The sequence below is a fragment of the Budorcas taxicolor genome, chromosome 7, assembly GCF_023091745.1.
Source record: "Budorcas taxicolor isolate Tak-1 chromosome 7, Takin1.1, whole genome shotgun sequence".
In the NCBI taxonomy this organism is placed as follows: Eukaryota; Metazoa; Chordata; class Mammalia; order Artiodactyla; family Bovidae; genus Budorcas; species Budorcas taxicolor.
This window is the reverse complement of record NC_068916.1, coordinates 57,034,670-57,049,493: the sequence shown is the minus strand read 5'-3', so window position 1 is coordinate 57,049,493 and position 14,824 is coordinate 57,034,670. Positions and strand designations below refer to the sequence as shown.

At 34.4% G+C, this 14,824-nt stretch overlaps 1 protein-coding gene across 1 annotated transcript in view; it reads right to left on the bottom strand.

Moving 5' to 3' along the window:
• RBM27 (RNA binding motif protein 27) overlaps window positions 1–14,824 on the bottom strand; it is a 57,230-nt gene that overhangs the window by 16,630 nt on the left and 25,776 nt on the right. Inside the window, exons 8-12 of the mRNA XM_052642884.1 lie at window positions 13,275–13,409; window positions 6,017–6,181; window positions 3,982–4,131; window positions 1,861–2,005; window positions 1,280–1,433 (exon numbers count right to left, since the gene is read on the bottom strand). Of these exons, the coding sequence (XP_052498844.1) occupies window positions 1,280–1,433; window positions 1,861–2,005; window positions 3,982–4,131; window positions 6,017–6,181; window positions 13,275–13,409 (749 nt within the window). The remainder of the gene's footprint in view (window positions 1–1,279; window positions 1,434–1,860; window positions 2,006–3,981; window positions 4,132–6,016; window positions 6,182–13,274; window positions 13,410–14,824) is intronic.

Genomic DNA, 14,824 nt, shown 5'->3' with positions numbered 1-14,824 from the left:
CAGCCAGGATCCATATAGGCTAGTATCTTGGGTTCCAGGCTATGGTATTTGTTATAGCAACCCAAGCAGACTAATATACTCATCTACATTAAGCTACCTACTTTTTCTAAATGCCATAAAGAATAATGACCTAGGAACAATTTAAGAGAAAAAGGTAGTTAGAAACAGGTAAATTATATTTTGATTTGATGGCAACACTAAGTAAACTGGCTGAAATATCAATTTAAACATATCTTCTATTATATTACCCTCAATTACAGGATAACACTCAACCATCAAATTGGTAAATTCAAAAAATTAGCAAGCACATAGCAAAATATAAAAGCTATGATTTACCTGATGTTAAATTTTAGTATCTAAAATTCTCACAATTAGAACCATACTTAATCAATTAATATTTCACAAAAGCCAGTTCAGTAGACAAAAATACAATCTTAGAAACTACCAAAAGCTCACTACCTAGTGAGAATGCTGCTGCTAAGTCACTTCAGTCGTGCCCGACTCTGTGCGACCCCATAGATGGCAGCCCACCAGGCTCCCCCGGCCCTGGGATTCTCTAGGCAAGAACGCTGGAGTAGGTTGCCATTTCCTTCTCCAATGCATGAAAGTGAAAAGTGAAAGTGAAGTCGCTCAAGTCGTATCCGACTCTTAGCGACCCCATGGACTGCAGCCTACCAGGCTCCTCCATCTATGGAATTACCTAAAGCAGGTTAAAAAAAGTCATTTGTCCAGACATAAAACTACGAACAAAGATACAATAACCAGCCCAATGTCTTTCAGGAAGAGGTTCAGAAAGAAACCAAATGAATTCAGGAGACAAATTCAGCACAATTTCAACGTAAAGTTGAGCATACAAATACATGGTGGGATTTAAAACACATAGCAGAGATGATCAAACTAATCACTGATTTGTTTAAGCAAAAGTGAGCTGTTTCCAAAGATACACTATGGTCTAGTGGTTAAGAATCTGCCTGCCAATGCAGGGAACACGAGTTCGATTCCTGGTCCAGTAAGACCTATATGCCACAGAGCAACTAACCCCATGCACCATAACTATTATGCCCAGGTGCCACAACTATTGAAGCCCATGTACCTAGAGCCTGTGCTTCACAACAAGAGAAGCCACCACAATGAGAAGCCTGCACACCTCAACAAAGAGACCTGCAGCAACAAGAGAAAGCCCCCACACAGCAATGAAGACCCAGTGCAGCCAAAAAGAAAGAAATCTCTAAGAAAATACATTATATATATGGATTCTCACCAACATGGCCACACCCACCTGGATATTAACAATAGTTCCAAATTTGCTGAAGTGTTCATTGAGCTTGGTGATGTTGTTTAATTCCTGAGGGATTTTCTTGACTTCTAATTTGGTGTTTGTATACTGATTCTTTCTCAAGAATCCTGGTTTATTCTGACTGTTATTCCCTTGTCTGAAAGGAATATTAACAGATCTTAGTTAATTCTCCTACATTATGCCCTAGGCAAGAGATAATCAGCAAAGAACGTAAGTTTACATTTATTCAAGTGTCCTCTATAAGCACTTAACATCCTTCAGATATTAGTAGGTAACTTTCACATTATCGTTATTACATAAGAAGAGAACAGGTGCAAAGAAAGACTGATGTCTCAATAATTTTAAAACTGGGCTAGGCCTAGAAATTATTAACATCTGTTATCAATATTCTGTTGATTTTTTAACATATAAGACATACTAATGATGCCTCTGGGAACCTTAGCTTTGATACACATAGAATGAAAATTAATAATTAATGACAACTCTTAATTCTACAAATTTACTCATGCAAGCAAAAAGCCAAAAACATCAATTAGATGTTACTAATAAGCAGATTCTCTTACTTTCCCAACCAAGGTTTCTTTGTGAGTGGCCCTTCCAAACCACTCATAGCTCTTTTCCGGCTATCAGGTTCAAGAACTACTCGGGTTATATTACTATTAATTGAAACAGGAACCGGTGGTTCAGTCTGGATGACGATGTTAGCAGCTGTTGAAAACAAATATTAACATTACTGGCAATGCATTATATTTGGGGAATTTCAAATGATTAAAATATTTAGTCCAAAAGTTAAAAATCACTGTGAATAGTACCTAATACTACCACTTCCTTTTCAGAAATGTTTAACAGTAAGAATAAATTATCAATTGCCTCCCTTTCCTCCTTTTTTAAAGATACAATATGCATGTTTAAAAAGTCCTAGCCAACTTTAATGACTGGGTCAAGCTAGGATCATGAATGGAAAGGGAAGAAAAAATCAGTGTAACAGTGCTGGAGAATGAGATACTTAACCTGATGCCAAAGTACCACTCTACATATTATTTACTTGACAACAGAGAGCTAAACAATTACTGCTTTAGGTAAGTGATCAAATTTATTAGACCATAAACAAAGTGGAATATTTATCTCCTTACATGATTCAACAAGAGGTTCACATGGATAGGATACTACTATGAAATTACGATTTTCTTATGTGTAGACTAATCTCCAAAATTTACTTTCAAGAGATTCAAGAAAAGAAATGTAAAGGGAGAGGGGAGGAAGGGAGAGAGGAGTGCACACAAGTGAGCATTCATGCCCAAAGCTGACAAAACGTGAGCAACTGGTTAATCTAAGTGAAAGTATCTAGGTGCTTATCGCACTTCTCATTTGTAGCTTCAAAATTATTCAAACTTAAAAGCTGAAAGGAAAATTCAAAGCTAATATTATAAATTAACACATTTCATTCACAGTAGTTATTAGGACTAATAAAATATTGGGTTGGTCATAAAGTTCGTTTGGGTTTTTCCATAAGATATTATGGAAAATCCCAAACAAACTTTCGCCAACCCAACACTGTATTAACACACTGACCTTACAACAGGTCGTCAGTAGAAAGAGGCGTGCTGAACAAAAAAAGCAAATACCAACACAAAACTACACATGTTACATTCTGAGTATTCTTCATGACTTTTAGCAACTCCACCAAAAGTAAAATTAATAGCAAAGAGTAACAACTGTGGGGCTGAAACCATATCTTCCCACTAATTTGGTAACAATATATGCATTATAGCACAGAAAGAAAGAGCCTATTCTTTGGAATTAGATTAATGAGCTAATTAATCTAGCCTCTCTTAGTTGGCCTGAGTGTCTTTAACTGTAAAAAGAGAGTAAAAATATTAATAGTACCTCATTTAAGGAGTTGGTGGTAAGATACATGAGAGACAATAATGTATTAAAAAGCATTTGGTTTAGTCTTGTAGAGTTAACCTGTAGTGGCAATAATACTATTAATGGAAGTAAAGAACAGTAAACAAAATCAGGATAAGAAGGTAAGAACAGAAAAATGTCTACCATATAATTAATTAGGAAAATATCAGGATGGCCCATGGGCAATCATTCAAATTGAAATTAAATACCAGATATCTGACTATAATAAGAAACTGGAATCTCATCAAATTCTTTAACCAAATTTGTTTTGAGTGGAGATATTAACCCATATTAAAAGCAATACTTACATTTAATCTTTTAAGATTTGTGGTTATACTTTATAAAAGTCCTAACATATGGTTATAATCATGAATACTAACAAGAGTCAAAGAATAATTTTATGACAGTGTTTTAAGTTCTGTGTTATTAGTATGAAGCATAGCTCTTAAAATACAAAATAGGCCACTAAATGATTTTATTCCTGGAGGAAGAGGGATCATGTCCTCTTTCTATATCTAACATCCAGCACAGTGCCTAGAATAGCCTAAAGTCCTACAAAAAGAGCAATTAGTCAACATTAGTATTATTTTTACTTAAAAATAAATATATTCTGCTTAAAGCTTTAAAGTAACATTTGAACATAGATATTCAAAAACATTTATGGGAGAACATTACATAACACCCTTCAGAGATAAAGAATTTTTAGACCTTAGTGAGGTCAGAAATGCCATGCCCAAATGACATTTAGTATGACAGAAAGTTAAAGGCAGTATCACCTCTTGGATTTGCATCCATATCTCCAGATGTTAAGCCAATCAGGTTTGGGCGCTGTGTCTGCGTTCTTGAAAAAAACTGTCTATATTGAGATCTACCAGAACTGGTAATACTAGGAGCTTCTGGATTATAACCATCAGGTTCATAGGTATCTGAGGGAAAACAAAACAACAGAACATGTAACAATCAAGAGTAAACAATTTCTTATTATAAAATAACCACAAAAATGAATTTTCTTCAACAAATAAAATTATATCAACCCACATATATTTCTCTTTGAATTAAGAGTATATAGATAAGACCTACTGAGCATCAAAGAAACAAAAATGCTCCAGTCACAAAATACAGACATGCAAATCCATTCTGAATTATGGATATGTTTCTGGATTCATTGACCTAATGTCATTTTTGTCCTCTATAATAATCACATAATTAAAACTTCACTGCACATTTTTAACAGAAATGTTCACATATACAAACACCATATACAAATGACTGAGTTTCCTTTGTAATCATGTCTCACCACTTTCTAGGTATTCTTTTAATTAGAAGAGAAACAATAAATCTATTAACTTGGTTATCTGCATTCTTTTTTTGGCCACACTACACAGCATGTGGACTCTTAGTTCCCCAACTGGGATCAAACCCACACCCATAGCATAAGAAGTGCAGAAATCTTAAGCAGTGGACGGCCGGGGAAGTCCCTGGCTATTTGCACTTTAAACTAGAGAAAAGAGTCAATTTCACATGTAAAATATATTTTAAATGTTGTATTTCAAACAGCTAAATAAGCTAAATTTTATATTTACAAATCTAATTATTATCTTACTACCACCTGCCTCATCAACACATTTTTATCATCTTCTCTATATTTTCTCTACAACCGAATATTTGTTTGTTTGTTTCTTTTGCCACTCTCTGCACAGCATGTGGTATCCTAATTTCCCAACCAGGGATGGACCCCAAGCTCCTGCAGTGGAAGCATGTAGTCTGAACCAATGGACCACCAGAGAAATTACTAAAAATTTAATTTTTAAAATTCTAATGCTAAATAAATATTTTATAAGCATTGAAAAAACATTCTGAAAGTGTTGATCTCCAAAACATCCTCTGCATCCTACACAGAATCAAAGGTGAAGTGAAGACAATGATTCTTAAATGCATTTATAAATCCTTGCATCTCTTTTTTTTCTTAATGGAAAAATTCCTTTGTGGCTCATATTAGGTTTTAGCTACAAGATAAGGTTCCTTTCACATTACTAGCCCATCAGTTCTGTAATTCAGAGTATAAGATCAGCAAATTATGATTTAAAAGTTTCCAGTGATTAATACAATTTGGTACTCCTGACAGAAAAATCTCCTACATTAAGGCTGCAAAAAGTTTTAAAGAAGCTACATAATCAAATAGCCTTGTTCTAATAATTCCTGGGATCACACAGAACCCCAAGAAAATTGAAGGTTCTTTAGTTAATTATGATGAACTGAGATCTAAAAGCAAAGTGAAAAATGTTAAAAACCTCATAAGACACCCTCAAAGCACTCCACATATCTTCAAAAATGTCAATAGGAGGGAAGAGTTTTCAAGAAATCATTACACACTGTCATTCCATACAACAGGGGCAGAGGGGAAAAAAACACATGTTTATCCATGATCAGCAAGAAACCACATGTTTTTGTTTTGTTTTAGAGAAAAATTAACCTAGCTTTTCTTGTAACATATAACTGATTAGAAAACATTCAAGTAGATACTCTTCCTATCTGCTGGATTAAAAACTAGTTCAAGGAACTCGCATGACCTTAGTTACTGAGGCACAGAAAGTAAATACAAAGGACACCGGAGATGACAGACACACAGGAGGCCTAATCATCTAGGGGCACTAGGGACAAACCGAAGGAGCAGAGCAACAGAAAACAAAACCACCTGGGAGCTTTAATGGGAATCTGTGATAGCAGATCAGGATACCAGGTCACCTCTTAGGCTGGCCAATTTATGGTACAAAAGATCAGAGGTGGATGGCCATTTGTAGCAAAGCTTACCTGGGACCAGAGGGGTGGGGCTGGAGACTGAGGTATGGTACCCAATGGAGGATCCCATGAGGTTTCGAGGTGGCACCAAACGAGCTGCCAACAGAGGAGGCGGTGTCCCCAGCTGAAGTCGCTCAGATGCAGCAGCACCATGTTCACGAGAGTACATGGGCTGTCCTACAGAGGAAAGAACAGGAGGGCAGCTGGGGTTGGAGTCACAAGCTTCTCTTAAGTCGTGATCTACTTCCTGAGACTTGAGCCAAGAACAGAGGAAGTACACCAATGGGAACAGTACTCGAGAAAGATGCTATTAAGATTCCTTCTAACTCAAGAAACAGACATGCAACTGGGTAGGATGCATTGCGGTATAAAGAAAGATAAGAATTAGGTAGTGTGACTGCATAATGTCCGTTTTTTATCATCTTACATGGAATAACTAACTACATGCTGATCTTACCAGAAACTGATCAACCATATCAAGTTATTGACAAAGGAGCCCTGGGCTATTATTCATGTAGTTTAATATACAGGAAGACGTGGTTATGAAAGCTGTCATACCCATTAAAAAAAAATAAAAACACTCCTCCCAAATTCATATAATTTCAGGTATGCACAAACTATTCCTATCTGGGAGCAGAAAAAACAAATGTAATAAAGGAATTAAAAAAAAAAAACCACCACAAGCATACTCTCACGGAGAATAAGAAATGTTCAAAAGAAAAACATAAAGACAGCGAAAATCTGCTATCCTGTAAGTAAGTGGACAACAAACAGACAAGAGGACAAAAATCCCACATGAACAGACTAGCCACTGTACACATGAAAGTATCTCAGATATTACGGACCACTTTTGGAAAGAAAGCACATTTAGAATTTATAGATGCAAAAATGCCAGAAACAATGAAGCCAAATTTTGTAGAACAAGATTAAAAAAGACAAGGTATCAAGGAGCAAAACCTCTCTTTGGTTGGTTATTTAATAGTATCTTTTTCATTTACTACTCCATATGGGACCTATTTTTAAGATTTACTCAATATTTTGTATCTGAAGTCAGACATTCACTATGTGACACAAGACAAAGTGAATTTAGATTTTTTTAATATGATGAAATATCCTTATGAAGTTGTAAAAATTCCAGAAGACTTTTAATACATTTTAATAAGACAAATCAAAAGCAACCACTTGATTTCACAGTAAATGTAAAGAAGAAAATGGATATGCTATACTTTCCAATACATGGAGAAAAGGTGGCAAATCATACTGTATAAGCAGATCACATAATTGTGTGCTTAGCACCAATCTTTTCAAAATTTACATGAAAAAAAGATCAATCATTACATTGCAAAAGCAATCTAACATATCCTCAATGATCTGAAAATAGCTGAAGCATGATATACTGCAGAGAATTCCTCGCAGAATGAAGTCATGTGCTAAAGAGAAAAATGGGAAGTACAATCTCAGTTTATATGACTAGGTTAAATTTATGATAAAGCATTTCATATAGCATGTATATTTAACTAATAACTATCTCAAAGTAAATGAGAAACTAAAAGGCTAGTTTGTACAATGCCTTTTTAAAATGAATGACAAAGACTATGCATTCCTATACTTCAGAAAGATGGCTGTTTATTCAAATGAGGCCTGATTTTCTTTAACATCTATTCAGGTCTCTAAATACTATGTGAAAAAGAAAGAGTTCCTTAGATAAAAGGTTGATTCTAGGTCTGGATAGAAAATTTCTATGATGAGTCTGGTATACCTTTGTATAATACTCCAGAAGCAAGATGGCTACCAAACAACAGCATGTAAAAAATACAACAAAGCAACCCACAGAAGCCAACATGAAGAGGCTTCCCATGGTCAAATAAGAGCCAATCTGAACACCAAAAAAGGCCACAATGGGGTGAAACATACCAAACATTAGAAATCCATGAGTTCATATTGATACTTAGAAAAAGTACAGTGGTCCCTCTGGAAGATACTTGGAAACAAACTCATTTTCTGAAAACCGATAAATTAAAGGACAGAAGCATTTATCCTGTCTTTCCTGTAAAAAGTGCATTTCAGGTTAACCACATGGTGAACACTGCCAAGTTCTACTTTGTAGACTGTCATCCAATAAATGGAGAAGAAATCATAGAATTAGAGTATCACACTTTTATAGCCCCAAATGAAGCAGAGAGAACTGGGCAGGGATCACAAACAACCAGGAGCAATTTTTTGAAAGGATGGATCAGGATGAAAACACCTGTACACAGTGATCAATATCTGTAACACAGAAAGGAGACAACTTGATATTGTACACCAGGTATATACTGCAGTAGGAAGTACAAAACCCCATCAGTAAAACATTCATGCAAAATAAGGAGGAAAAAAACCCCAAATGTGACCCTATTAATCTAGATCTAGATAAATCTCCAATTTCCAGAAAAGATAGGGGATAGAGGAATGCATTAAATGACACCAGCAGATGCAAGATATGCCAAGTCTAGATTATGGAAAAATTCTTTAGGACAAATTATCTGCTCCTTCAACAAGTAAGTGTCAAGGGGGAAAAAAAGAGGTAGGAGAAACTGTTACAGATTCAAAGGCTTAAGAAACTTCTCAACTAAATGTAATGTGTAACTTTGCTTGGATTCAGCTTCAAATGAACCAGATATAAAGGAATGTCTATGATACAACTGGGAAATACAAACACTGATTAGATACTTGACAATAATACCTGTTATATTTTGGGACTATGATAAAGTATAGTAATTGTGTGTGTATTTATCCCTTATCTTTCAGAGATTTATAGATTAAATGGTATGTTTAGAACTTGTTTTTAAATAATCAAGTCAGGAGTGAGTTACAGATAAAGCAAGGTTAATCAATATATTGATAAATGTTGAAACCAGCAACTGAGTAATGAAGATTACTATAGTGTTTACTCTCTTAGGTATATTTGAAATTTTCCATAATAAAAAGTTTTTAAAAATCAAGTTGGTTATAATAATGGTGAAGATAAGCCAGCCACAATTTAGATTCATTCAATTTAGTTTTTTCTCAAACTTTTATTGGAATATATTTGATTTACACTGCTGTGCCAATTTCAGATGTACAGCAATGTGAGTCAGTTAAACATAAATATAGGTGTGTGCATATATTCTTATTCAGATTCTGATTCAATTTAGTTTTTATCAGTGTAGAGTGAATAATTTAAAAATGCAAGTCTCCTAAGTTCATGCTCCTATTGTAAGTCATTCATGTATCTTACATGTCTGATTGATAGCAATATTTTCATTCTTTAGAGTCAGATATGACTGAGCAACTAACACACACACACAATGTTAACTCTAGTCTTTTGAAGACAGTCTTTATTCAAACTAAAATTTTAGCTACTCTTTGTAATTCTCCTGACTTTGTCTTTAAGAGTATTCATTAGGGAAAAAAAAAGTCTTAAGATGAGTTTTAAACTGAAAGCTCAATCAGAAGAAAATAGAAAGCTATATCTTCCAATTATTGACCATATTTATTATGTGTCTTCTCTATTAGAATCCAAGGTCCCTGGCATACCTTTTAAAGTTCTAGGGCCTAAATGGTGCCTAGCACATAGTAGGAACTCAATACTTAACAGAATGGATGAAAGTTTACTTACTAACTGCATCCCAATGACATTTAAGTATTTCTTAGGATGAATACCTTTATTTGATATTTATCAGACATTATTTGAAATGGGCAATATGACAACTAATGCAAAACAAATCCAAGTAACACACGAGGGGAGAGAAATTCTAGACAATATACAACTCTATCGGAGACTGACTTTTCTAGACATCAAAATCTGTGACTGTGGACAGAAAAATGTTATGTACTTCACAGAATCAAATGAGGCATCTCAAGTTTAAGAATATGCTTTAACAATCTTATACAGCTAATAGGAAATATATTCTCTGAATGATAAAAGTACTTTATGTAAATTCACCTGAAGACTGACAACTGCCTTCAACCTAAGAATCAATCTTTAGGCTGTTATATTTTACTACTAATCTTTCACACACTCAATACAAGGAGCTTAGCAGGTACAAAATATTTCTATTACATCGTCTTCAAAGAAGCAAAAGAAACAAGTCAAATTTAAAGGAATATACTTTAAAATGGTTCTGTCCTGTGAAAACAAAGCAAAACAAAACCTCAAACCCCAAAACCATACACTGAACTGGCGAGACTGAATTTGGGTAAAAATGCTTAAGTATGTCAAAGGAAATAGTTGTTTTTAATAGGTGTTTTTCCATACACTTCCAACTACATTTCATTATTTAAACCCTTTTCAGAGTATCTGTGACATTTTCATTCAACAAAAAACAAATTTCATAGTTTTCCTAAATTATAACCATACTTGCCATTCAGTTTTAAATAGCATTGCCAGGAGCCCCATATACCCTACACAGTTTTACAGTGGGGAAATTATTTTTCTCCTTTTAACATTCAATTGTTCTCTTCAAAACTTAGTGATAATTAGACTAGATGAAGGTTTCATTTCGGGCAGAATTAGTTCCTTTGTTACATGTATTTCTGAGGCACTCTGTTGCTTTATTTTTAACAGCAAAATACATTGTAATTGGTTTTTTGTGAGTTTGTAATTTTTGACATATTTCTTTCCCACTATTAGATTTTTAGCTTCTTAGGAGCAAAATCATCTCTCACTCATATTCCCAGTAACCAAGCATTGAATAGACCCTATTCCTACCTCTAAAATACCAGATTTGATTTTTCTATGTTTATCTGGGTCCCTAATGATTAAATTTTCACAACTATCATATGATATGCTGTTCTTCACTTATACACATTTTCTATGCTGTGAATATTAATGATGATTTTTTTTAACTACAATTTTTTTACAATATTTTTTCATTAAAACCAAAAGGGAGCTTTTGTCATACTAAGTCAAGTAACTGAGATGGAGAAAGACAAATATCATATGCTATCACTTATATGTGGAATCTAAAACAATGGTACAAATGAACTTATCTACAAAGCAAATACTCACAGATATAGAAAACAAACCTATGAATATCTGGGGGAAAAAGAGAAGTGTGGGACAGGGAGGGTAAACTGGGAGACTGGAGCTGCCACATACACACTACTATGTATAAAACAGGTGACGAGTAAGGAACTAGTATATAGCACAAGGAATTCTCACCAATTCTCTGCAATGACCTATACAGGAAAAGGATCTAAAAAAAGAGTGAATATATGTATAAATGTAACTGATTTACTTCGCTGTACATGTGAAACTAGCACTACACTGTTAATCAACTATACTCCAACAGAAACTTTTTTTAAAAAGCTGAAAAAAAAAAAGGCGGGATTTTGTGCCACAAAATTAGATATACATTTGCCCATAATTATCTGAAGTAGAAAATAAAATCTAATGTTGGAGGAAAAATCCAAATGGAATCACAATGTTAAATTTAACAATATTAAAATAAATCATAATTGCCACATTTTTAAAATTAAAAACAAAATGAAATTTTTATCATGAGTCAAAATGCTAAATTTAACAATATGAAAATGTGTCATCTGCAAAAGACTTTCAGATAAATAACCCATTTTTCATATTTACAAGTCTAAAAGCACTAAGAACTAATGCTAAAAGCTGATTTAGGGAGGGAAAGATGAAACAAGATTGGTAAAGGTTGAAGCTGAGTGATGGGAACATGGGAGTTTATTATACTACCTTCTTTATTTTTATATATGTCTGAAATTGCCCATAATTAATGAGAGCAGTAAAATAAGCATTGTAACAAGATACTATAGTAATTAGAAGACTGTGAGATACTAAAAGTAAAACAAAATGGCTAATTATTTAACTATCATATGGTTTCTGTTTTGAGAAAGCACAGCGGAACATAGGAGGAGACAGTAGCACTGAAGAATTCTCCTAAGGAACTGTCATGGTTGGTTTTCTCAGGCAAACTAGCTTAGCAGCATTATATGGTGTAACGTGGAGGGAAAGTGGGGGTAAAATATATTGGGAGTCAAAAAGATTGCAGCAATAATCGAAAATGTGAAGTGATTCAAGTGTGGATGAGGGCAGAAACCATAGCAGGAGGAGAGAGAAAAGGATGTATCAAAGAAAAGGAGGAAGAATTTTTCAATTAACTAGAAATAAAAAAGCAAAGCAATGAGTCAGTCATGATAGGGTTTTCAATTCTAGGTGATTAGGTGGGTGTTATTTACATTAGCAAAGAAAGACAGGGATTGTAGAGACTTAGGGGCAAATAATAGGTTTTGATTTGAGAGGCTGAAATTTATGGAGACAATGATAACTACAAAACTGTAACAACTATTCCTTATGTATAGCTTAAGGTGCCAGATACTATTCTAGATGCTTTATATGTATTAACATATAACATGTTTCTCCAAAATAACCTTAATGAAGTGAGTAATGTTACTATTATTTCTGTTTTACAAAAGAGGAAATTAGTATACAAAGAGGTTAAGCAACTTGCCTAAGGTCACAATGATATAAATGATGGAACCAGAATTTGAACCTAAGCTTAATTACTTTCCTGAGTTGCCTCCCTAGGTCATGACAGAGATAAAGAAATGTTTATGATAAACACAGTTACAAAAAAGGTGAATTTATCTATAAAGTTACCTAGCTCTGTAAAGAAATTCTCACAGTCTGACAGTTTTAACAACCAACTACTTTATTTTTAGGTTTCTGAAGAAAGAAATTTTTCTTTCAAGCCTCTGTAAACTAAAAACAACAGTAACAAAAACTATGAAACATAAAACATAGGATTCAAGAAAAACATTATTACAGTTAAGCATCAATGTTATAAGACAGTCTAACCACTAAATACTATAGTTTAAATGATGCTATGCTCGTTTCAGCATTACAAGTTAAATAATTAGGTGTAGTTTATCTGATCTTTTGTATGCTCTTAGGAGGTAAGTCTTAGGCTTTGGAAATTCTATCAGAAGAGCAATTCTTGAACAGAAGCTTCAAAATATAACTTCTTTAGTAGAAGAATGTTGCTACACTACAGCAGAGAAGACTTCTCCAATACAGAAGGCCTTGTCCTTCTCTCCCATCATCACACAAAATTAAAACAGGGTTACAGAGCATAACCACACAGTAAACTGTCCTGTACACATAAGTATAATTTTGTATAAATAGTCCTTAAAATAGAAATTAACTGTATTTTTTTAAATGCTCTGAGAAAACGTCTGGCTTTTCTATGCTCTAACAATTTTATTAATAAATCAAATGTATACTTACGTTCTGACACTGTATAAAGGAGGTTCTGGGGTAAAGGAGGAGGTAGTCTTGCTCCTACTGGTGCAAGATTGGGCACTGCACTTGTCCCAGGCTGGTCACGGTTGTTGATCAAGCTTGACTGTGTTATGGGTGGTCCTACAGACAACAAAAAGTGAGAGCTAGAGCAGTAATGTTTGCTACATAATAAAAACCCTCACTACACCAGGTACAATAAGGATATTCACACATAAAATACCTACTTTGGTTTAGAACAGAATAAAGAAATTTGATATGAGCAGGCTTGAGCACTGAGAGCATTATTAATTTAAATGACATTTTAGTTCTGCAATAGACTAATATAGGGTGGAAAAAGGGCAGAACTGGTTGCATCTGGAGGCTGGGAGTAGAAAATGGCCAAGAGATTTGAACAAACTTTCTGGGGTGATAATAAAGTTCTATAGAACTCTTAAGTTAATGATAAAACATGTTTGAGTGTATCGATGTCTAGAATGTACTGTGAAATGCATTAAAACTAAAAATGGAGAGATGGAAAGATATATGATGACACAACATGAAAAAGAAAGTGTGAATCACTCAGTCAAGTCTGACTCTTGGCGACCCCATGGACTGTAGCTCACCAGGCACCTCTCTCTATGGAATTCTTCAGTCAAGAATACTGGAGTAGGTAGCCATTCCCTTCTTCAGGGGATAGTGAAGTGCTAATCGTGGAAGCTAGATGGTACTTGTTTCCTTGAAATTTTTCTTGGCAAAGTGTTCAGGGGGAAACAACACTCTTAGATTTAACTTTTACACAGATATGTTCCCCCAGGATATTTTATTGTGAGAATTTCTGTACATCAAAGATGCCTTTCTATCTGAGAAAGTAAATCTCAACTTGAGCTTCACAATTATACCATTTATGGGACAATATTAAATACTCACAACCCACTGTGAAACGAACCATATTGCTGTTGACCAAATCTATGCGTTAAATGTATACAAACCTTCATCAATTTTACCGAAATGTGTTCTATAAAGAATGTTACTGCAGGAAAGCTATGCAATGGGTACATGGTATCATGTTAAACTATTTTTGAAACTCCCAGTGAGCCTCAATAATTTTAAAAATTAAAAATTTTAAAAAGAATTGAAAAAGTACCACTTAAACTGAATGATAACCATTTTTTCAAATAATTTGCCAACTCTTAAAACATTAAATGTCTTCAGGTAGGTATTTTCTTATACCTCTGTACACATGTAAAAAAATCACAATGGTATGATCACTCACCTAGAGACAGATATCCTGGAATGTGAAGTCAAGTGGGCCTTAGGAAGCATCTACAAACAAAGCTAGTGGATGTGATGGAATTCCAGTTGAGCTGTTTCAAATCCTAAAAGATGCTGCTGTGAAAGTGCCTCACTCAACATGCCAGCAAATTTGAAAAACTCAGCAGTGGCGGCAGGACTGGAAAAGGTCAGTTTTCATGCCAATCCCAAAGAAAGGCAATACCAAAGAAAGCTCAAACTACCGCACTACTGCACTCATCTCACATGCTAGTAAAGTAATGGTC